General features: G+C 44.5%; 1 protein-coding gene across 2 annotated transcripts in view; it reads right to left on the reverse strand.

The window, feature by feature from the left end:
- Positions 1-5744: 5744 nt before the first annotated feature.
- N6AMT1 (N-6 adenine-specific DNA methyltransferase 1) overlaps positions 5745-25433 on the reverse strand; it is a 44827-nt gene continuing 25138 nt past the window's right edge. For both annotated transcript variants that reach the window (XM_056542813.1, XM_056542815.1), the window contains exon 7: positions 5745-6101. In XM_056542813.1, coding sequence (XP_056398788.1) covers positions 5941-6101 — 161 coding nt within the window. In that variant the 3' untranslated portion in view covers positions 5745-5940. The remainder of the gene's footprint in view (positions 6102-25433) is intronic.

The raw sequence follows: 25433 nt of genomic DNA on the forward strand, positions 1-25433 counted from the left end.
TGCATCAGTTGGCATCAGTTGTGTAGCATCCAGTGTCTATTGTTTGTGATTGCCGAACGGGGGAAGATGCGTTCCCCTGTCGGTGCCGGTCTGGCGAGTCCAATCATCAGTCGTCCAAACTGAGACGCCGCATGATTGTGAACAAATGTATAGGAGGCCTTACACAGATCATTGCAAATAAACTGAATTTCCCTCTGTAGCAGTATATACTGAGGCAGGGAATACAGCATCCCTTGCAAACCGAGCACGAGTGTCCCTCACTGACACATTGCTCCTTCTACCTCCCGTTCATCACTATCGGTGTTATTAGAGAATAAAGCCTTCATTAAAGCGTGCATCGTGATCCTTCCATTTCTGCTCAGAATTACTAACTAGAGTATGTTCTTTCTTATCTCCGCACACGAGACCCTTGACCTATGTAATTAGTGTCCCTGTTCTCCACCCCACTGTGCCCTTAGGTCTCCTGTTGCTAAGGAGGCATTGAGGGCCCCAGAAGCTAACAGCTGGAGTTCTGCCTTTGCAAAGACTTCCAGCCTAATTGTTTTAATGAAGGTGGTCCGGGAGCTTTGTTCAGAGTGCCAGCACCAGACTGATACATGGTGCCTTCCAATGTGCGCAGCTATTTTTCAAGCACGGTTCATTTATCTTTGTAAATGTGAGCCCTTCTTCTCCAGAGGGAAGAAAATAGAGCTGGTGCACATTGATCGGAGGAATACGGTCCCACCCTTCCCTTCTGTTCCATGTGTGGACACGATGAGCAGAACGTAGAGACCATATTGGTCCAAGCAGAAGTCGTCCTGGGTGCATTGTGGCCGATGTAAAGCTTGAATTCACATGAACACTTCATCATTTCTGCATAAAGGGGCCGATGTATAGTAAGCAACTTTAGCATGCAAATAGAAGTACAATGAAGGGGGCCTAAGTGCCCTACTTTACATATTATTCCTAAGGTATAACAATAAATGTAGAGGGACACGAACAAAAATTTACATGAAGCGCAGGCAGTAGTGTTGGGTTCTTTTTAGTGGTTGGACGGGTTAGACCTGTCTGGGTGATATCTTTCTGATAAATCCTACTTTATGGGTGACCCCTGGCTATCATTCCCCTGCCTCAGAGCCAGACTTCTAAGCTGATTTGCAGGTGGAGTGTAAATGGTTTTATCAGGGTTGGGTCTATAATAATAGAAACTAAGGCCTTGTTCCTGGTATTATAATGTGGAACATCCAATGGAATTCATTTAATTAGCAAAAATTTCCATTAGCCATGTCCCAAATGGGCGAAAAACCAGTATGGCCGCCATTCTTTTCCCTTACAGGCCTAAAGAGCAAATCTATAATAGCCCACGACCTGGAATCTTCAGCAGCATAAATCTTTCTCCTGTTCTGACACTTTGTTACAATGGCGCTCATTTACTATTGCAAATCCGACATGTTTTGTCGGGTCGTGCGCCAGATTCTGTTGCATTGGGACAGAAATTCTGTCAGCGCCAGGTTTTGCACCAGAATTGAAAAAACCCCCGACTAACTCTCCATTTTGCTAATAAAACCCTAAAAAGGGGTGTGGCTGCCAGGAAAGGGGGCGTGGTCTCAGAAAAGGGGCGTTTTCCTGACATTTTCACAAAAACCCAACATATTTATTAAGGTTTCCACATAAAATGTGGTGGATTTCAGCTGAGGAAAACCCCACAGATCAGAGCGTGTGTAAAAAAAAGCAAAATGTAGGGAAAGTGGAAAATATAGGGAAACCTTAGTAAATACCGTGGAAAATAAATTGTAGGGAATTAGAACCCACAAGGAAACCTACACAACAGTCTTAGTAAATAAAGGCAGGGCTCTGTCATCAATTCTGTTTTACTGTTCCATCATAGAAAAAGAAAGTGGCGCGTTGAGAGTGCCATCTTCATCGCCTGACAGTCCCCACTGATTTACAAACAGGTCCATCGCGGTGTCTGCTGTTCTGATGGGAAGAACATTGCTGCACATTCCGCTATTCTTCCTGTCAAATCGGAGCAAGATCTGGCGGAAACTTTTAGCACGGAAATTCCGGAACAGTAGAGTCCCATTGTTTTTAGTGGGATTCTGTTTACTGTGCACATGGCGGAAATATCTGGGGGAAATCACGATTCCAGCCTCCGCCCAAAGAATTGACATGACGGGAAGAATCTACTCTGAAATACATTGCTGTCTATGGAGACGGTGCATTTCCGGTCCTAGTACAGTCTTCAGTACTGGAAATATGAAGGTTCTCCTAGGACTATACGTTCCCCGACAGTAAATAGAAAATATATTAAAAAGTTGCATGAGGGTATTGTTTGGGAATAGTAGGCTACTGTTATTTAAAGGGTTACTCAGCTCCCCAGCGTCCAGAACTCAATGTTCCGAACACTGGGTGCGGGCTTCCGTGTTCCCGCCCACCCCCATGTGACGTCACGCCCCGCCCCTCAATGCAAGTCTATGGGAGGGGGCGTGACGGCTGTCACGCCCCCTCCCATAGACTTGCATTGAGGGGGCGGGATGTGATGTCACGAGGGGACGGGCGGGAACACGGAATCCCGCACCCCCAGCATTTGGAACATTGAGTTCCGGACGCTGGGGAGCGGAGTCACCCTTTAAGCACAGTATGGCAGTGTTATTCAGGCTCTACTGGTTGTTGCTACTATTATGAATACTGTATGGCAGTATTATTTGGGAACTATATCTTACTGTCATCTAAGCACAGTATGGCAGTATTATTTGGGAACAATATCTTACTGTCATCTAAGCACAGTATGGCACTATTATTTGGGAACTATACCTTACTGTCATCTAAGCACAGTATGGCACTATTATTTGGGAACTATACCTTACTGTCATCTAAGCACAGTATGGCAGTATTATTTGGACACTACTGAGTACTATTATCTACGCACGGTATGGCAGTCCTTTTTGGGCACTATAGGGTACTAAAATTTTAGCACACCATGGCAGTATTATTTGTAAATTATGGCTCAGATTTACCAATGTGTCTGAGGCGAAAAGCTGGTTTCCCATAGCAACCAATCACAGCTTAGCTTTTCATTTTATCAGAGCTGATTCAGATATGAAACAATGAGCTGTGATATGAAGACCAGACAGTCTGTCCTCAGGCAGATCGGTTAATCTACGCCTCTATGTTACTTTCTTTTAGGCAAAGAATGTCAGTATTATTTATTTACTATAGGTTACTATGATAGATAACCCAGTGTGACAGTACTGTGTGGGTACTATCCATTACTATCACCTAAGTATAGTATGGCAGTATAATTTGAGCACTATAGGTTACTATCAGTGATGCAGTATAGCAGTATTATCTGAGCACTATAGGTTATCATCTGAGCACTGTGGGCACACAGGTTAGGCTGGATTCACATCACGTTTTTGCCATATTGTTTTCAATCCGTTTTTCTATAGAAAACCGTATGGCAAAAAAAACGGATGGAACAGTATGGGAAAAAGTAAACCGTACACATTTTTAAACGGTATACTGTTTTTAAAAGTGCATACAGTTCCATCCGCTTTTGTGAAAAAAAAAAATATATATGTTTTTGAAAATTTTGTCCACTTTTAATGGAAGGGGTCTTGGGTGGGGACTTTAGGATGCAAATGCGCATGTGCAAAGTAAAAACCGTATATGGTTTCCTGTATGGAACCGTATACATGTGCGTTTCCCATTGAAGTCCATGTTAAAAAAAAACGTATGCGGTTGCAGTGCGGTTTTTAAACCCGAGACAAAACTGTGGTCAACCACGGTTTCGAGTACAGGAGAAAACTGTATTGCAAGCAAACCGCACGCAACCGGATGCATCCGGTTTTCAATTATTTGTCTATGTATATGGTTTTCAATACGGTTCCATACGTTTTCAATAATAAAAACGTATACGGGAAACGTACTTGAAAAACGTGGTGTTAACAACACCCTTACTTTGATCTGAGCACAGTATGGCAGTATTATGGGCACTATAGATTACTATGAATTAAAGGGGTACTCCAGTGAAGAACAAATTTTTTCAAATAAACTGGTGCCAGATATTTTAACAGATTTGTAAATTACTTCTATAAAAAAAATCTTAATCCTTCCAGTACTTATCAGCTGCTGTATGCTCCAGAGGAAGTTGTCAAGCTCTTTTCAGTCTGACCACAGTGCTCTCTGCTGACACCTCTGTCGATGTCAGGAACTGTCCCAAGAAGGAGAGGTTTCCTATGGGGATTTGCTCCTGCTCTGAACAGTTCTTGACGTGGACAGAGGTGTCAGCAGAGAGCACTGTGGTCAGACAGAAAAGAACTATACAACTTCTTGTGGAGCATACAGCAGCTGATAAGTACTGGAAGGAATAAAGGGGTACTCCACTGGAAAACATTTTCTTTTAAATGAACTGGTGCCAGAAAGTTAAACAGATTTGTAAATAACTTCTAATAAAAAAAATCTTAATCCTTCCAGTACTTATCAGCTGCTGTATAATACAGAGGAAGTTCTTTTCTTTTTGAATCTTCTTTCTGTCTGACCACAGGGCTCTCTGCTGACACCTCTGTCCATGTCAGTAACTGTCTAGAGCAGGATATGTTTTCTATGGGGATTTGTTCCTACTCTGGACAGTTCCTAAATGGACAGTGGTGTCAGCAGAGAGCAATTGTGGTCAGACAGAAAGGAAATTCAAAAAGAAAAGAACTTCCCTTGGAGCATGCAGCAGCTGATAAGTACTGGAAGGATTAAGATTTTTAAATAGAAGTAATTTACAAATCTGTATAACTTTCTGGCACCAGTTGATTTGAAAAAACTAAAACAGTTTTCCACCAGAGTACCCCTTTAAGCACAGCTTGGCAATAATTGTGGGTGCTATAGGGTGCGATTATTTAAAGGGGTATTCCAGGCCAAAACTTTTTTTTATATATCAACTGGCTCCGGAAAGTTAAACAGGTTTGTAAATTACTTCAATAAAAAAATCTTAATCCTTCCAATAGTTATTAACTTCTGAAGTTGAGTTGCTGTTTTCTGTCTAACTGCTTTCTGATGACTCACGTCCCAGGAGCTGTGCAGTTCCTATGGGGATATTTTCCCATCATGCACAACTCCCGGGACGTGACATCATCATTGAGCAGTTAGACAGAAAACTTCAGAAGCTAATAACTATTGGAAGGATTAAGATTTTTTAATAGAAGTAATTTACAAATCTGTTAAACTTTCCGGAGCCAGTTGATATATAAAAAAAAAGTTTTTGCCTGGAATACCCCTTTAAGTGCAATATCGCAGTAATATTTTAACAGTGCTTTGGTACTTTTTGACACTATTATTTGTTATGTTGAAATCATATATATATTTTTTTAGGATGGAGGCAATTACCAGAAAACCCAACTAAAAGAATCACTGTTGTTATGTGAAGAGGGGGATTAAGTGACTTTGTAGAGTCTCAGGTAAATCTTTTTAAAACAATATTACTTCCTAGTTTCTGGGAAAGATGGGAGACTACCAACTGCAGCTCAGTGATTGTCACCCGGCTTTCCTAGACTCCTGCATGGAAAGCTATATTATCACTATGTAAGTATACAGATTTGTAGTTTTGGAAAGTGGAAAACAAAAAAAAAACAAAAAAAATAAAAACCTTGTGGGAGCTGTTCTAGCAGCCATATTGGTAGTGACACAACTTTTCCGGAAACACACCAAAAATGCACAAGAGCAAAAGGTCGATGATTTTAAATATTTTTTATTTTATTTGACAAGGAATTGCCCTTTAACAGAATCTTAGATAGAAAAAAAATAGCCATGGACATGGTTTTGTACCCAATGGCATTCCCGTGAAATAATGCGCCCGGAGATAAATGGGACCACACTGGTTGGTAACTGGCTAATCAGATCATTAAATGTCAGTTTTCCTTTGGTAGAGGCCATAATATCAGTGGTAAACAGCAGGACAAAAGTGGAGCTAATCTAATAAGTTCCAGCGGCCTCCTCCTGCACGCTATTCATAAGGCCTCTCTGCACTGGAATGAATGGGATTCTCAGCGGTAACTGCAGAGACAGACGGCTTCCCGGACATCTCTTTGTTCTGGGTGACAAGTGCAGCGCGGCATGGCTGTGTGCTGCCCGTCCTGCTCCGAAAAAAAAACCTGGGTTATTGATTAAAAGCTCCAGATTCCAACAAGCCCATAAAATACTTTGTCAGCACACACAGCACATTTCCATCCAAACACGACAACATTTTATAGAGTAAAGTTTATTTTTTTTTATTATTAGGGTTTTTCTATTTTGGTGTGGCTTTCACTTTTAACCCCATGCAGTACAAGTAATGCACAGCAATAGCTAGATCTGTACTAGAGATGAGCGAACTTACAGTAAATTCGATTCGTCACGAACTTCTCGGCTCGGCAGTTGATGACTTTTCCTGCATAAATTAGTTCAGCTTTCAGGTGCTCCGATGGGCTGGAAAAGGTGGATACAGTCCTAGGAGACTCTTTATCCACCTTTTCCAGCCCACCGGAGCACCTGAAGGCTGAACTAATTTACGCAGGATAAGTCATCAACTGCCGAGCCGAGAAGTTTGTGACGAATCGAATTTACTGTAAGTTCGCTCATCTTTAAGCTGTACCATCAGCTGGCATCAACCAATGGTGGACTGGGGTGCCTACTGGAGCCCAGTAGCAGAATTGACTCTGAAGGGATACCCACAACTACATGCAAGTATTATCAGTAATGTGCACTTAGGGCGCCATATACCGGTATAAGTTTTTTTTTTGTTGACTCATTTTGATGACCTATTCTTACGGTAGCCCATCAAAGTTTCATCGGTGGAGTCTGCCATGTCCCCTAATTGTTTAGATGGGCATGGCGGCTATGTCTGGTATTACAGCTAAGTCTTATTTAAGCATATTTGATTGGGGGAAAGCATGAATGGCCAGCACTTTCGAGCTGGAACGGGAGCAAGGAATAGATGCCCAGCAGTCTTGGAATGGAATGGATGCCCAGTAGCATTGACTTTAATGGGGGAAGGGAAAAGGCTATAGAATGGATATTCCATACAAGAGAATAAAGAATGGAGCACTCACCAGGTCTTTATGGAACCGCAAACTTCTTTATTGCATATTTGTTTGACAGCGTTCCAGCATATGCGGGAGAGCAGACCAATGGAGCAGGGTGGGGGAATGGGTTGGGCGATGGTCCGTATTGTGCAATCAGCGCTTCGTCAGGCCCCTCAGGGGCCTGACGAAGCGCTGATTGCGCAATGCGGACTGTATATTTTATATGTGAGCACCGGGAAGGCTGTTGTACCAGAGAAGCCTACTGGAATAAGTGTTAGCGAAGTAGCAGTGCCGGGTTTTACCGTTGGTATGTTGGATAGCTATAGAATGGATGTTCAAAAGAATTGGTACATAGCCTCCTTCCCCAGTTTAAGTTAATGCTGCTTGGCATCCATTCCACGCCTTTTACCCATCTAATTTATTGCTGTTGGGTATCCACTAAGTAGCAGGGTTGGTAGATTTCACAGGCCACTGCTGAGGAAGTCCTACTGAAGCGCCTTCTGCCCGTAGTGCTGGTTCGCCTGTGAGTGACTATGAGGAGGCAGGCCCAAAGGAGCAAGAAGATGTGCCCTGCTGTACAGACTAGATGTTATCTTTCAGTTATCTATAGAACAAAATACCTACATAGTTACATAGTTAGTACGGTCGAAAAGAGACATATGTCCATCAAGTTCAACCAGGGAATTGAAGGGTAGGAGTGTGGACACATAAAAAACCAAGATGGCCTTGCCCCTACTACTAGGGTTTAGGTAGAGTAGCAGGGCAGAGAGTGCTGAAGGGGTGGTGGGATGGTGGAACGTAAGTGTGAGGTTCAGTGGACCAATGGGAGTTTCACCTGCCTTCCATTGAGTCTAAGCCAACATCATAATTTGCCCCTTAGATGCCATGCTCAATAGCGCCCCTGTCACCTAATGAGGTAAACCAAAAAAAAAGGGGGGGGGGGCGCTCCCTTTGTTACACCTCTGGGATGCTCTGCAGAAGTGGTCCAGCCCGCAAAAAGAAAAGAAAGTTAAAAAATAACAAACTGTACCTCAAAAAATTCCATTGAAAAATAGAACTTGCTTTACAGAAAAACTCGCCTAGATTTACGTCAATCGGAAACTATAAAAGTCATGGCTCTTGGAATGTGGTAAAGGAAGAATATTGCTGAACCGTTAAAAGGTACTGACAACACTGACTCATGGAGTGATGAAACCTGAGCTGTGATTTGTTGGTGTGGAGAACAAGACCGGTATCTTTGTTAGGCTAGGTCCAAAATGCATTAGTGCTTCTGTCAGACGTATCAACATCCTGCTGAAAACCATTCCGTGCCATTCATTTCAACAGCCCGAACTACGTCAAGTATGTGCTATTTTTGGCGCAATCTAAAGCACGGTCCACTGCATTGTCCAGTCCCCTTAAAAAAACACATGGGTCTCAAACTGAGTCACTAGGTGTTGACCTAGCCTTAGACCAGTGTTTCCCAACCAGGGTGTGGACCTACAGTGGGGCAAACAAGTATTTAGACAGCCACCAATTGTGCAAGTTCTCCCACTTAAAAAGATGAGAGTGGCTCCTGTAATTTCCATCATAGGTTATAACCTCAACTATGAGAGACAGAATGAGAAAAAAAATCCATAAAATCACATTGTCTGTTTTTTAAGGAATTTATTTACAAATTATGGAGGAAAATAAGTATTTGGTCAATAACAAAAGTTCATCTCAATACTTTGTTATATCCCCTTTGTTGGCAATGACAGAGGTCAAACGTTTTCTTTAAGTCTTCACAAGATTTTTACACACTGTTGCTGGTATTTTGGCCCATTTCTCCATGCAGATCTCCTCTAGAGCAGTGATGTTTTGGGGCTGTCGCTGGGCAACACGGACTTTCAACTCCCTCCAAAGGTTTTCTATGGGGTTGAGATCTGGAGACTGGCTAGGCCACTCCAGAACCTTGAAATGCTTCTTACAAAGCCACTCCTTCATTGCCCGGGCGGTGTGTTTGGGATCATTGTCATGCTGAAAGACCTAGCCACGTTTCATATTCAATGCCCTTGCTGATGGAAGGAGGTTTTCACTCAAAATCTCACAACACATGGCCCCATTCATTCTTTCCTTTACAGATCAGTCGTCCAGGTCCCTTAGCAGAAAAACAGCCCCAAAGCATGATGTTTCCACCCCCATGCTTCACAGTAGGTATGTGTTATTTGGATGCAACTCAGTATTCTTTCCCCTCCAAACACTGGTCTAAGGCTAGGTCCACAACCTGGTTGGGAAACACTGGTCTAAAGCTACAGTATGTTCACATGGCGGAATGTCTGTGCGGAATTCAGCAATATTCTGCATGGGTATTCTGCTGCAGCAGTCCCCAATGAATTCAATGAGATTCTGCTGCACTATTCACAGAACATCTGCTGCGAAACCGATTCTGGCGTCCACAAAAAGATAGATGTCCATTCTTTTTGTGGATTTTGCTTTAAAATAAATAAATTGCCATTCATGAGACGGCACCTTTTTGAGTGATTCTAGCGCCAGCCGGATTATTCAAATGTGCAGAATGTCTGCACGTGTTTTCCATGCGGACATTCCGGACAAATTATACGGAGTGACCATGGCCTAAGCTGGGTTCTCACTTAGAAATCTCCCCCAGAAATATTCAGTCAGTGCTAGGAATAGAAAGATATTTCCAGTCCCCATTGACAGCAATGTATTCTGCATGGTATTCCGCCGAAAAATGAAGGTGACAACCTGTTCACCTGCACTAAACTGTTTTCCACAGCGTGAAACTTGCAGAAGACCCGGATGTGTGAGCGTACTTAAAGGGGTACTCCGGTGCTAAGACATCTTACCCTCTATCCAAAGGCTAGAGGATAAGATGCCTGATCGCGCGGGTCACGCTGCTGGGGACCCCCGGGGGGTCACACAGCTGTGACGCCCCCTCCCATAGACTTGCTTTGAGGGGGCGGAGCGTGACATCACACGGGGGCAGGGGCGTGACGTCGCAATGCTCCGGCGCCATGACCGCCAGTCATCAAACCCGGAGCGAACATGCTCCTGGGACTGATGGTAAGGGGGTGCTGCGTGCAAGATCACGGGGGTCCCCAGCGGCGGGACCCCCGCAATCAGGTGTTTTCACAGGTTCATACTCTTCTTCTGCACAGGTTTTGTTAAACCTCCCCTACAGAGTTTAATAAATCAACGGCAAAGTTGACCAGTTTGTCCATAGCAACCAATCAGATGGCTTCTTATTTTTCAGAGGCCTTTCTGAAAATGAAAGTAGCAATCTGATTGGTTGCTATGGGCAATTGCTTTACTTTCCCTCTGCCTAACTTTAATGGGTCCGCAGCAAATCTGCTATAGTGGAGGTTTTGCACATTTGCTGCAGACCCAAAGGCTATCTGGGCATACTGGGAGTTGTAGTTTTTCAACAGCTGAAGGTACACTGGTTGGAGAAACACTTCTTTAGTATGTTTGTTTCCAAATCCCCAGTGGCATATATGCAACAAGTCCACAGCACGATTTTGTATAGATTTGCTGCTGCAGAAATGCTGTGACATGTCCGCTGTAGAAAATCTGCAGCCTTTCCTCCCCATCTGACTGCGTCCTTGGGCCCCATTCACACTACGTATTTTACAAGCGGAATTTGGCTTCAGAGTTCCGCAAAATAAATCGCAGCAACCTCCTATTGTTTTCAATGGGAGTCTGCTGCAGCATTCACACTCTGGAATTTCTGTGGCGGACGTTCCGCGGCACAAATTCCGGATCCCAGACTCCATGTTCAGAGAAGAGAGAACAGCTCGGAAATGCATTCGCTGTCTATGAAGAGGGCGAATTTCCTATGAAGAGGGCGGTCCTAGTGTTATGCCAGCACCTTGACAGACACTGGGGGACATGTATCAATAATGGTGTAGCAATGTGTGATTTTATGTATGTTTTTTTGCGTCAAATGGAGCATATTTGCGCCAAAATTATCAATTTTCCTACGCAAGTTTGTAATTTTGGCACAAACGTAGCCCTACAAAAGGCGCAGACCCCAGAATTCCAGGCAGTAAATCTGACTTTGGGACATTCTATTGTTGTAGCCATTTTCTCTGTCACTTTATTCATGGTGTAGATTTGCGCCTAAATGAAGGTATTTGCGCCTAAACTTGCGCCAAATCAAAAAGTCGCAATTCATGAATTCCAGACCAAAGAATGATTGTAACTGAAATCACGACTAACAAAGTGAAATCAGTGATCTTGTTCTAAACCATTTGGCGCAATTGTTTGTCGCAAAAAGTGACATCAAAGGAAATTTTAGACAAATCACAGTAAAAAAAAAAACAGGGTAAAATCCTTCATACATACCCCCTCCCAATATCTCCTGGTTGGATATTCCTTAGTGTGAACGAGCCCTTAGGGTCTATTCACACGGCAGATTCTGCTTCAAATTGATGCCCAATAGACTTCTATGGGATTCTACCCTCCCATTCACACTTCTGAATTTCCGCACCAGCCAGAAACCACCCAAATGAAGCGGAAGCGGAATTGGTGCAGAAATTCTGCCATGTGAATAGACCTTACTGTTTATCTGACCCTCTCTTCCCATTATTTTCTTTAGCTGAGGAGAAGAGATGAGCGAACTTACAGTAAATTCGATTCGTCACGAACTTCTCGGCTCGGCAGTTGATGACTTTTCCTGCATAAATTAGTTCAGCTTTCAGGTGCTCCCGTGGGCTGGAAAAGGTGGATACAGTCCTAGGAGACTCTTTCCTAGGACTGTATCCACCTTTTCCAGCCCACCGGAGCACCAGAAAGCTGAACTAATTTACGCAGGAAAAGACATCAACTGCCGAGCCGAGAAGTTTGTGACGAATCGAATTTACTCTAAGTTCGCTTATCTCTACTGAGGAGTATGAGAAGAAACCCAATCCCCCAAATCATCCCAGTCTCATGTATTATATCCTAAATCCATGCAAGGAATTCCGTAATAAGCAGTCAACAGATCACAACGTCAGATCCCAGGCTCCATTATCCTGTAATCCTTTTACAACATGGGGGTTTACTGCATTTAGAACGTTGTTTTGTTGTAATTGTGGGGAAGGTGTGGTGAGAAGGGTAGATTAAGGAAATTAATACTACTATGGTACTGCGTGACAGGGAGGGAGGATTTCGGGAGACAAGATACTGGGGGAGATTTATCAAAACCTGTCCAGAGGAAAAATTGCTGAGTTGCCCATAGCAACCAATCAGATCGCTACTTTCATTTTTCAGAGGCCTTTTCAAAAATGAAAGAAGCGATCTGATTGGTTGCTATGGGCAACTCAGCAACTTCTCCTCTGGACAGGTTTTGATAAATCTCCCCCACTGTGACTATCCTCTAAAGCAATGCTTTCCAAACAGTGAGTCTCCAGCTATTGCAAAACTACAACTCCCAGCATGCCCGGACAGCCAAAGGCTGTCCGGGCATGCTGGGAGTTGTGGTTTTGCAACAGCACAAGACACACTGTTTGGAAAACATTGCTTTAAAGGGGTACTCCAGAAGAAAACTTTTTTTTTTTTTTTTTAACCAACTGGTGCCAGAAAGTTAAATAGATTTGTAAATGACTTCTCTTGAAAAAAAATGTAATCCTTCCAGTACTTATTAGCTGCTGAATACTACAGAGGAAATTCTTTTCTTTTTGGAACACAGAGCTCTCTGCTGACATCACAAGCACAGTGCTCTCTGCTGACATCTCTGTCCATTTTAAGAACTGTCCAGAGTGGGAGAAAATCCCCATAGCAAACATATGCTGCTCTGGACAGTTCCTAAAATGGACAGAGATGTCAGCAGAGAGCACTGTGGTCACGATGTCAGCAGAGAGCACTGTGTTCCAAAAAGAAAATAATTTCCTATGTAGTATTCAGCAGCTAATAAGTACTGGAAGGATTAAGATTTTTTTTAATAGAAGTAATTTACAAATCTGTTTAACTTTCTGGCACCAGTTGATAAAAAATAAAAAAAAGTTTTCCACCGGAGTAAAGGAAAACTGTCAGCCAGTTCACACACACTAAACCCAATATACTGGGTGATAGTGTGGGTGAATTGGAGTCCATAAAGCATTCACTTACTGTAGTGTGTGTGCCCTGGCCGCTGAGTTCTCCCCCGTTAATGTTCCATATTTCCTCTCTGCAGTAGCGCTTTGAAGGCGGTACCCCCGAATTGTCCATATCTCTTTGGGTCCCGGAGGAAGGGGCCTAAGCCCGCCCCCGTGGTTTGCATATTCATTTTCTTCAACTCCACGCCTGAAGTTTTTACGAAGATCTCACGTCCTGATGACGGGAGAGCTGTGCGTCCGGTGAGCGCTCTGCGGTGTAACTGCACATGCACTGGGTCCTCGCTACTCCTGACTTCTGTAGCATGAGCCCGGTGCGGAGCTTCGGCAGAGCTTCGGGGGCAAAAGTCAACTGCGGGAAGTCGGAGGCCATGCTCTTCGGGGAGTGGCACCTGGCTTCTTCCGCCCCCTTCCCCTTCACTGTTAAGCCGGACTTCATCCAAATTCTTGGAGTCTGGTTCGGGAAGGAGGGAGCGGCCCTTAAATCTTGGCAAGACCGACTAGGAAGGATAAACTCGAAGATCGGACTGTGGAGCTCCAGAAAGCTCTCGATGGAAGGCAAGGCACTTGTCCTGCGGAGTGAAGTTTTGCCTGTGCTCCAATATACCGCACAGGCCTGGCCTCCCCATACCACCGTTTGCAAGGCCATCACCCGGACAGTGTTTGGCTTCGTCTGGGGCAAAATGGACAGAGTCAAGAGGACCGTGATGTACAAGGAGCCCCGCAAGGGTGGGAAGGGAATACCCGACATCCCCACTCTGCTGAGGGCCTCCTTTGCATGTGTCACCGTGCAGCGGACTCTTGTTGAAAAGACTGGCTCAGCGGGCAGGTCCATGTCTCGCTTGCTTCTCATGCCCCTCTGGAGACAGCTGGGCTGGGACAAGTGGGACAGCTCCATCCCTTACAACTGGAACACTCCCTGGTTCTATGGGGATGTTGTCCGGTTTGTGAGGGAGCACCAGCTGGAAGGACTGAAACCCGACCTATGGAAGCCGAAGACAATCCACAAGCTCATCCGAGCTAAGGACTTGACTGAGCTGGTTCCGGGACTCCCCACAGCCACTGCAGAGACAGTTTGGAACAATGTGACCTCAAAGCGGCTTACCAATGGACACAAGGACTTGTCGTGGATGGCCGTCATGGGGGGGTCTCTCTCTCAGGTCATTCATGCATGCCCACGACCTGTGCAAGACCCGGTACTGCCCCCGGTGCCCCTACGTGGAGGAAGCATCTTTCCACATGTTTTGGCAGTGCCCCTTTGCACAGGGTCTGTTGGACGCCCTAGAACATGAACTCAGAGACTCAGTGCCCAGGAGCTGCCTATCGTACCATTCGGTGCTTTACGGCCTGTTCCCTGGGACCCACGACGTGGAGGCCATCCAGGAGGCCTGGCGCCTTATGAACTGTTTTAAGGACGCAGTGTGGCTTGCCAGGAACCGCCTCGTGATCAACAGGGAAAACATGTCCGTCCGGGACTGCCACAGGTTCATCAAGAACCTGCTTAGAGACTATTCCATCTTGGACAGCTCGGCCGTTGATGAGGAAGAAGAGGAGTGAAGACCCCTCTCCTTCTCCCATGTCTCCCTGAAGATACAGCCCAGCAGTTTGGCCCTGTGATCCGCCCCCTCCCCACCCCCACATAGTCACCCACACCCCTACCCCGATCACAGATTGTATTGTGTTGCTTTTTCGATCTCTTGTGCCTTTCTATTACAAGATTGAGCTGAGTGTTAGAGTAGCATGGTGTGCGATGTATAGCTTAGGGAACCTTTGCTGTGTATTGTACTATCATGCTTTGTGTGACTGTAATTTATTGTATGACTTGTAATGACTGAACGGACAATAAAGCTCTTTCAATCAAAAAATGAGCCCGGCGCATGCACAGTTACACTGCGCAGAGTGCTCTCCAAACGCACAGCTCTCACGTCATCAGGACGTGAGAGCCCCGTAAAAACTCCAGGCGCATGCGCTCTGCAGACAGAGCGCTGCGCTCCGGGGGCATGTGACTCCACATCACTAGGATGTGGAGTTGAAGAAAATTAATATGCAAACCACAGGGGCGGTCTTAGGCCCCTTCCACCAGGACCCAAAGAGATATGGACGCCGGGGGGGGGGCGCCTTCAAAGGGCTACTGCAGAGAGGACAAAAGGAACTTTAGCAGGGGAGAACTCAGCAGCCAGGGCACACACTTAAGTAAGTGAACACTTTATGGACTACGGTTCACCCACACTAGCACCCAGTATATTGGGTTTTGTGTGGGTGAACTGGCTGACAGTTTTCCTTTAAGTCAGTGATCTCCATCCTGAGCTTCCAACTGCTGGCTCACAGGGCATGCTGGGAGTTATAGTTTTACAATAACTGGGTAGCGTATGTCCCCCCCATCCACCATGCAGAGGTCGCCTTATTTCGGATGCGACCCTAACACGCTCACTCTACTCACCTCTTGTGGGCATATCGCCTCTGACCGGGTGCATACAGAATCCACTATCAATGTAAAAGCCTCATGTGGATGGGATAGGGTTCATAGCTAAAAGGGGTTGCCGCTCCCCCTCATACACAACGTAAGAAACACAAAGATAGTCAGCGCAACACCCAAACACAGGTGCCGATGTGGCAGATCCAATATACCCAAAAAGATGTCCAAGCAAGAGAAGAAAAGACCTGGCACAGCTGACCGTAATGCTCTATCTTAGATGAAGAGTATTAATATGTATGTGGCGTTCCCGGTACACTGAATTGCGGTGCTATACGTGTGCAGAAGACAAGCAAATATATATATATATATATATATATATATATATATATATATATAAGCAGAAGAAGATACACGTAGCAACTCACCACTTCTTGTGAAACTTTGTTTATTGTGCAGTTCAGCGTAACTTTAACACATAACACGGGAGCGGTGCAGAGGGAGAGCCAGACATGGCGGGGGGAGCTCAAAACAATGGATCCATTTCGCATCAGGTGACGCTTCTTCCGGTCCTAGGATCCATTGTCTTGAGCTCCATTGTGTAAACAAAAAGGCGCAAAAAAGATGCAAATGAACCCTGTTTACGCCTTTTTGTGCCTTTTGTAGACACAAAAAACAGTCTAAAGACAATGATAAATGTCGGCCTATGAACCCAACCTTAGTGTGCACCTTTCGGTCCATCACAAGCCCAGAATAGATTGTTATCCACTTTAAAGTGTACCTGTCGTCAACAAAAACTTTTTATATAATTTAGATAATAAAATTATATGTATATTTGTAATATATATTGGTTAAAAAAATGTGTATATTTATGGGTGAAAAAGTGCTGTCCCTGCAGCTATTGCCTATGAGAAGTCCAAATACAGGAAGTGAGGACAGGACAAGCAGGGCTCTCTTCAGTGTACAGAGTCCTACTTGTCCACCATCACTTCCTGTATTTGGACTCCTCATAGAGACACACATGCAATAGCTGCAGGGACAAAAATATACATATTTTTGAACCAATGTATATTACAAATATACATATAATGGTTTAATCTACATTATCTAAAAAGTTTTTGTTGATGACAGGTACACTTTAAGTAAACTATGAAAGTTCCTAATGAACAACTGCAAGCAGAGGTCTTGAAAACGGAACGGAACGGACACAGAAAGTGTATCGAAAAATATTATTACTTTTTAGTATTTATTTTTTTTTTATAGAAAGAAACCAGAAAACTCCTTTTTAACGTTATTGTTACGGCCCCTTTGTAATCCACGGTTGATCCCAGAATCTCACGCCATAATAAATGCTGATTATATAGCCTCTCCATATGTTGTAGTGCATTTCTTGGTAAATTTGAATAATTTTCTAGGTGTTTGTTGTGTTTTTTTTTTGTCCTTCACACAATTACGCCACCTCCGCCTGCGCTCAAAAACCTCACAAAGCTATGACATCCAAAATCAACAAGGAGGGGCCGTGTTTATTTAGCAGACATGCTGCCTGGGCAGACACACCTTCCATGTATTGTCCCAATGATGATCATACATCTGTGTCATGGTAAGTACACGAGAAGCTGAATCATTAGAAAACAAACCAATGACTTGTGTACATCAGGTCTATTTTCCCTTCCTTTTTTTTATTTCATAAAAAATGGGAACGGATTTGAAAAGAAGGAAGAAAAGGTATAAATAATACTAAGTATACACAGCATATTGTCCTTTCCATTAGTAGCTTTTTGAATGTACTTTAAAATACGGTAAATGTCAATTAAAGTATTTTCCATGCTAAACATATTTGTATATGGGAGATACCTGAAGCTCTAATGCTACAGACTCCAGCAGTGTTATGGTTACCGTGCAGTATTTAAAGGGGGTACTCTGGCAAAAAACATCTTATCCTCTATCCAAAGGATAGGGGGATAAGATGTCTGATCACGGGGGGGGGGGTCCCGCCGCTGGGGAACCTCGCGATCTCCGGGGTCGGCAGCGGCGGTGTCCGGAACACGGAAGCTTCTGTGTTCGTGACGTCACGCCACGCCACGCCCCCTCCATTCATGTCTATGGGAGGGAGCGTGACGGCTACATAGTAGCCGTCACGCTTCCTCCCATAGACATAAATGGAGGGGGCGTGGCAGCTGTAGTCGCCAGTCATCCGGCACAGAGTGGGGAAAAGATGTTTTTCGCCGGAGTACCCCTTTAAATTTAAAGGGGCCCATACACATTAAAATTTGAACCAAATTGACTGTCTGTAGGGTGAAATTTGACAACAAATGATTATTTTAGCCGATGATCATTGTCAAACTCTTGTGTTTGACATTGTTTTCCAACAGCTTTCAATTAGGAGAGATCTTTAGCCGCAGACAATCTTTCCTGCTCTCAGACAGTGGAGGTGGGGGGGGGGGGGGGGGGGCAGCAGTCCGCTTCTGGTGCCACTGACCTAAAGGGATGCCAAGTCATCTGTCAGTGGCATGCCTACTATATAGGAAGGGTACGCCACAACTGTAGGATCTGGCGGCTAGGTCAGGGATCAAATGGCCATGCCCCCAATCTACCTCGCCCTTTGAATTTTAATGTATAGTAGAAGGGTGTCCAAACTGCGAACTTTATAATCCGTTTCGCTAGCCGAGATAACCAGAACATCGGTCCCAGATCCCCAGGCCAGCGAGCGTCAATTTGGTGTAGGGTGCAGACCGCTTTAGGCTGCGGCATACACCTGAGTTCAGTCTGACCTTTGCCCTGGCACAGGAGGGGATGTCACCATCATTGCTGCCTGCACCATAGTGGAGATGGAAGGAGGGGCCCAGCTGATGTTCTGTGTGGAAAAGGAGGTAAGGATAATGTATTTCCTTTTTATTATCTTAGTCAAAAGATCTCCAAAAGAAATGGTCAGGTTAACTTGCCCCATCTCAAGCACTGTGGTTTAGCACTTGGTGGCCTTAAAGGGGTACTCCGGCCCTGAAACAACTCATCCCCTATCCAAAGGATATGGGATAAGATGTCTCACCGCGGGTGTCCCGACGCTGGGGACCCCCGCAATCTTGTATTCGCCACCCTCCTGTTTGAGCTGCACGCTGCGGTGCCAGCTCACAAACAGCCGGGTGGCGACCACGGGGCCGGAGTATCGTGACGTCACGACTCCGCCACCGTGTGATGTCACCTCCCGCCCCCACTATGCAAGTCTATGGGAGGGGGGCGTGATGGTCATCACGCCCCCTCCCATAGACTTGCATGGCGGAGGCGGAGTCGCCACCCGGCTGTTTGTGAGCTGGCACCGCGGTGTGCAGCTCAAACAGGTATAGCAGGGGTCCCCAGAAGCGGGACCCCCGTGGTGAGACATCTTATCCACCATATCCTTTGGATAGGGGATAAGATGTCTCAGGGCCGGAGTACCCCTTTAAATTACAGGCTGCTCTGAGTGGACATTGGTTGTCCTAGACTCAGCTCCATAATTGGGTCAAATGAACCAGAGTTTTCTTTAACTGACCAGTTTTAATGGGTTGTGGAATCCTTTTTAGGGTACGTTCACACGTACAGGATCCTGCGCAGATTTAATGCGCAGGATTTGTAACTGCAGAATAGAAGCTGCGCTCAGTCATTTAGTTTACATTGAAATCTGCAGCAGCCAATCCTGTGCATCAAATCTGCGTGAACATACCCTTACAGTGGAATGGGCTTGGCTTGGGTAAAAAGAATAAAACAAGTGCAATCACCTGCCCAGATAGTCCACTGCTGCTTTGTCGGTGGAGCCTGGTCCCACTGTGCAGAACTTCCTGGTCTTGGTCTCAACACATGTAGGTGCCCGCTCAGCCAGTCTGTGGCTGAGATGGGTCACTGCTGCAGCCCATGACTGACTGAGCGGGCACTTTTTTGTATCAAGACTAGGGCTGCACGATATGGGGAAAATGTGCGATTGCGATGTGTGATTATGGGTCTAAATATTGCGATTTCGATATGCAATGTGATATAATAAATAAATGGTGAAATCCCCCTATTTCACATCTATCCACCTATTTTATGCCCACCGCCCATTTCACATCTCCCCCCCCCGTCACATTCTACCCCCGTCACATTCTCCCTCCCCCCGTCACATTCTCTCTCCCGTCATATTCTCTCCCCATATCACATTCCCCCCGTCACATTCTCTCTCCCCCGTCACATTATCTCCCCATGTCACATTCTACCCCCCGGTAGGTAGCTTTCTGTACTGCAGCAAATACACTGGGTTTCCTGGACAGTTTTTAAATCTTCCGCGGGATCCGGGAAACCTAGTGTGTTTGCAGCCAAAAAAGACCTTTCCCCATCAGCCAATCACTGGCTTGACACGTGACACCTCTGCGGCCAGTGATTGTCTGAAAAGGGAAAGGTCCTACTGCTTGTATGGAGAAGAGAGGAGACATCGGACCACACGGAGGGAAATGGCATCTCCAGGGACCGGGAGTAGGGGAGCAGAAGTTTTTTTTTTTTTCTCCTCCTTGTGCCCTTTTACTTAGCTCAGTGTTTTTCTACCAGGGTGCCTCCAGCTGATGTGAAACTACTACTCCCAGCAGGGAGTAGAGGCACTCTGGTTGGGAAACACTGACTTTTAGTATTTAAATTTGTCTTTACATGGTCTGGCCGGCCCCCTGCCTGCAGCCGCACATGGGAGCCGACCTGAGCAGATAATAGCAAGTTTTCCCGGGGGGCCGTATTATTATATCGCAAAAAGCCACATAAAACATTGATATTCGCAGCCCCTAAGGGATTGCCCCCTTGTCACAGTGGAATGTTATTTTGATTGCTATTTGTTGTATGCAATCGATAAAAAAAATCAATAAATAAGCCATATTGATCGCACACAATAAATAACAATCAATGTTCCACTGTGACTAGAGCCTTGTTGGTGGAGCTGGTGAGAGCAGCACACCTATAGTGGGCGCTATTAGGGCATCACTGTGGGTTTAAAACTATTATAGGTTTATTAGTAACTCCAAGAAGAAAAATAAAGTTACATTTTAGGGGGGGGGGGGTCTTACGTAAAAGGTTTACGCTATAGGGGGTAACCCCTTAAGAGGTACAATAAACATTAATTTAACCTAAGACTTTACGGGAGTTTAATTTATTTGTTTATACATAAAACATTGAACTAAATAACTTGTTCAGTGTTACTTAGTCTCTCAGTCCTTAACAGAGATAACTCGGCACTGCTACTTCGCTATCCACTAGTCCGCTAGACTCTTCCTTACAAATGAACCTTCCCAGTGCTCACACAGAACAGTCCAAATACATATTCCATAATAGGCAAGAAAGAAGTGGAGCACTCACCAGGTCAATCGATGTCAGCAAACTTCTTTATTTCATACTAGCTGAGTACCTGGTTTTTCCTTCCTAATCCTTGTTGGGTAGGAAAACAAAGGAGGAAGCTTTTGACTTCATATCCCGTCCTCATATATTGTTGTCATATCCCAACTCCATATCCCGTCCTCCTATCTTGACCTCCTATCTCGACCTCCTATCCCGTCCTCCTATCTTGACCTCCTATCTCAACCTCCTATCCCATCCTCCTATCCCGACCTCCAATCCCGTCCTCCTATCCCGTCCTCATATCCAGTCCTCATATCCCGTCCTCCTATCTCCACTTCCTATCCCGACCCGTAATACGTGTACCAGGTATTGAAATATCTCCAGCCGTACGGAAGTTATGTGGGAACATACATTTCCCATTGATTTGCATGGGACTTTAAACAAAAACCCCGACCCTCACAAATGGGGGTAGTTAAGGGTTAAATTAACTATCCTATATTTTAAGTGGACATATAAGTAACATGTGACCAAGTATTATCGAAATATCTCCAGCCATTTGGAAGTTATGCAGTAACATATTTCCCATAGACTTGTATGGGACTTTAAACAAAAACCCCGACCCTGGCAAATAGGGGTGAGTAAGGGTTAAATCACCTATCCTATGTTTGTTGTTGACATATAAAGTAACATGTGTGCCAAGTTTCATGTTAATATCTTTGGAACGTGATGCTGGAACATACACACATACATATATATATATATATATATATATATATATATATATATATATATATAGATAGATTAGCTTGGCAGCATACAAACATGCATGGGAGAGCGCAGCTCTCCCATGCATGTTTGTATGCTGCCAAGCTAATGTGAAATAAAGAAGGGATGGGAAATGTATGTTCCCACATAACTTCCGTACGGCTGGAGATATTTCAATACCTGGTACACGTATTACGGGTCGGGATAGGAAGTCGAGATAGGAGGACGGGATAGGAGGACGGGATTGGAGGTCGGGATAGGAGGATGGGATAGGAGGTTGAGATAGGAGGTCGAAATAGGAGGACGAGATATTAGGTCGGGATAGGAGGTCAAGATAGGAGGACGGGATAGGAGGTTGAGATAAGAGGTCGGGATAGGAGGACCGGATATGGGGTTGGGATATGACAACAATATATGAGGACGGGATAGGCAGTCAAAAGCTTCCTCCTTTGTTTATTTTCCTACCCAACAAGGATTAGGAAGGAAAAACCAGGTACTCAGCTAGTATGAAATAAAGAAGTTTGCTGACATCGATTGACCTGGTGAGTGCTCCACTTCTTTCTTGCCTATTATGGAATATGTTACTTAGTCTCTGTTTGCATCAGCATCACAGATTCCTTCACTTTCGCCTGGAAAAACAAGCTGCACATTGGACCCTCATTATAGGTCAAAAGAGTACATGAGGGGCCATCGGTGTCTGTTTTGTAATGTATCTGGCACATCATCACCGTTATGAACTGAAAACACTACACAGACGTGAACACAGCCTTGTAGACAGGCCCATAGGAGTCTACAGGGGATATACGCAAGGATATTGAAGGGTATTCAATGTGACCAGTGTGTTCCCATGTAAAAGTCAATGGCCCTCCTGAAGAATTCTTGCCTCACCAGTGTCTTACAGGGCACGTAATCTCTTTATGCTGCTTTCGAATGCAGAATTTGAGTAGGAAAAAGGCTTCCTGGGTGCTGGAATGCCACTGAGTGACACAAGCCATTCTTTCCCCTTAGTGGAGGAGATCAGGAATTTTGGAGACAAAAAGGTTTAGTACAATTTGTGCCTTACAGACCAGGGCTCAGGCTAAGTGCTCTTATGGTCGGCGACAGAGATATCAGATTTAAACGGCATGCAAATGCGTAACCGTGGTCAAACACATGAATGGGGAACTTTCATGATAAACAACTGAAGATTGTGTAGTTCATGCAAATAATCAGGTGTGTCTACTGCCGTAATCCGTGATCTAGTGTTTAACTTTCACAGGCAGTTATTACACAATATAAAACACGATATATCTCATTTTTCATTTACACAGAATTTGTGCCGTATGTGTACTGCTCTACGAAGTTCCTCTAGTTTGAGCTAGTAGAAATAAAATAAGAAAAAAAAAAAACGGTTCGGCGAGGCACTGCTCAGTGATTTGTTGATAAAGAAGGACTCGAGTAGCACAGGACAATAAATACTTTATTGGTGTAGCAGGGACAACGCGTTTCAGCATCCACTGATGCCTTCCTCAGGTTCACATACATACAGTTCCCAGTTCTAGTGCTTGCCATGTGCTGGGTTGCTGGAGAGGAGTCCTGTTAGGTATCCATGCCGTCTCGGTCCGGACGGACCGAGACGGCATGGATACCTAACAGGACTCCTCTCCAGCAACCCAGCACTAGAACTGGGAACTGTAAGTGGATCAGAGGAAGGCATCAGTGGATGCTGAAACGCGTTGTCCCTGTTACACCAATAAAGTATTTATTGTCCTGTGCCACTCGAGTCGTTTTTATCGACAAAACACTGAGCAGCGCATCGCCGAACCATTTTTTTCTTATTTTATTTCTACTGTCCTCTATCGGACACCATCCTGGTGGTCCGTTACCGGTAAGAGTGCAGCAGCCAGTAACCTCAAGTATCTCCACCCTCTTAAGCGTGGCACAGTCCAGCGCAGCTACTTCCAAGGTTGGTATATCACCTGGGTGTGGTGTAGGGTACACACCGGTAGATATACCTCATCAGGGATCGCCCCCTGTGTTTTTTTTTTTACCTCTTCTTCCAAGCATCTAGTCTGAGCTGTGATAACACCTATGTCCCAATTTTCTTTAAAAGGGGTACTCCGATGTCAAGTATAAAAAAATAAATGCTGCTGAAGCATATAGCCCTGCTTACCTGTTCCCGAAACCATCAAAAATGTATGTATTTGTTTAGTGTGTCTGTTAGTCTCTTCATCTGTCAGATAATCACTGTACTAGCAGGTTGAGCAGTTGCCAAGTACTACAATTACCAGAATGCAATGGTTTTCCCTTAGCTCTTCATTACTCCCCTCCCATAGCTCTCCAGCCAGTTCCCCGCCCAGAACTGTTGCAGAACATTGCTCCACACATCAAGCGTGCACAAGCTGCTGTACTCATTTCCTGTCTTCTCCTCTGTAGTGGCATTGTTCAGCACATGGCAGCATGCTGTTAACAATCAAGATACATATATATATATATATATATATATATATATATATATATATATATGACAGTGGGGATAATGATGTGGGCTGTAGGGGCTGGTGAAAGGTGATGACATAATTCAGGGGCTTCCTGAGACCAGAGGATGATGTGTCATCTTGGGAGAGGGAGGAGTCGGAGAACTGAAGACAGCACCACACTGACAGTGAATGGACTACCTGTCAGGGGTAAATCAAGCAAAAACACGCTGAAGCTTGGACAATTTGTGAGAACATTATTTTAAGTGATAGATTATGGGGGTGATAGTTTTATTTAATAACAATTTTCAGATACCCCAATCCCCCTCTTAGAAAAACATAAATGCAGAGAAGACCGATGATTCAAGCTCCCCCCCCCCCAAAAAAAAAAAAATCAATCTTTAATTAATTAATAAAAAATAGTACAAAATGTAGATGTGAATATAAAAGCCAGATGCAACGCCAACACACTTCGGTTTATCAATAAATCTTAGCGATGATTAAAGGGGTATTCCTGGAAAAAAACGTTTTTTTTTTGTTTTTTTTTATATCAACTGGCTCCATAAAGGTAAAGAGATTTGTAAATTACTTCTATTAAAAAATCTTAATCGTTTCAATAATTATCAGCTGCTGAAGTTGAGTTGTTCTTTTCTGTCTGGCAACAGTGCTCTCTGCTGACATCTCTGCTTGTCTCGGGAACTGCACAGAGGAGAAGAGGTTTCCTATGGGGATTTGCTTCTACTCTGGACAGTTCCCGAGACACGTGTCATCAGAGAGCACTTAGACAGAATAGAACAACTCAACTTCCGAAGCTCATAAGTACTGAAAGGATGAAGAATTTTTAATAGAAGTAATTTACAAATCTGTTTAACTTTCTGGAGCCAGTTGATATATATAAAAAAGTTTTTTCCTGGAATACCCCTTTAAGGTTTATTGATAAACCTAAACGTGTTAGCGTTTCATTTGCATTTTTTTATTCACATCAACTTTTTGTACTATTTTTAATTAATAATTTTTTTTACGGGAGCTGGAATCATCAGTCTTCGCTGCATTTATGTCCTGCTCTGGGATCCGGGCGGCCTTTATTCCGTGCTTCCAAATGGATACACTCTACGTTGTGTGCGAATTGGACTGCAAACTGGTGAGCTGACTCTATACAGAAAGCTCTACATGAAAGCTTTTGTTCCGAAACAGCACCACACTTGTCCACAGGTTGTGTGTGGTATTGCGCCTGAGCCTTAGCCGAATTTATTTTAATAAATGCAACGAAACTGCAATACCGGACACAACTAATGGAGAAACCAGCCTGTTTTTCTAGACAACGAGACTGGCACTCCAAGGTGATTTATCATGGGCGAATCATGCACAATGAGTGAGGATAGCCAGACTATGCAGT

The sequence above is a fragment of the Hyla sarda genome, chromosome 10 (assembly GCF_029499605.1).
Source record: "Hyla sarda isolate aHylSar1 chromosome 10, aHylSar1.hap1, whole genome shotgun sequence".
Classification (NCBI taxonomy): Eukaryota; Metazoa; Chordata; class Amphibia; order Anura; family Hylidae; genus Hyla; species Hyla sarda.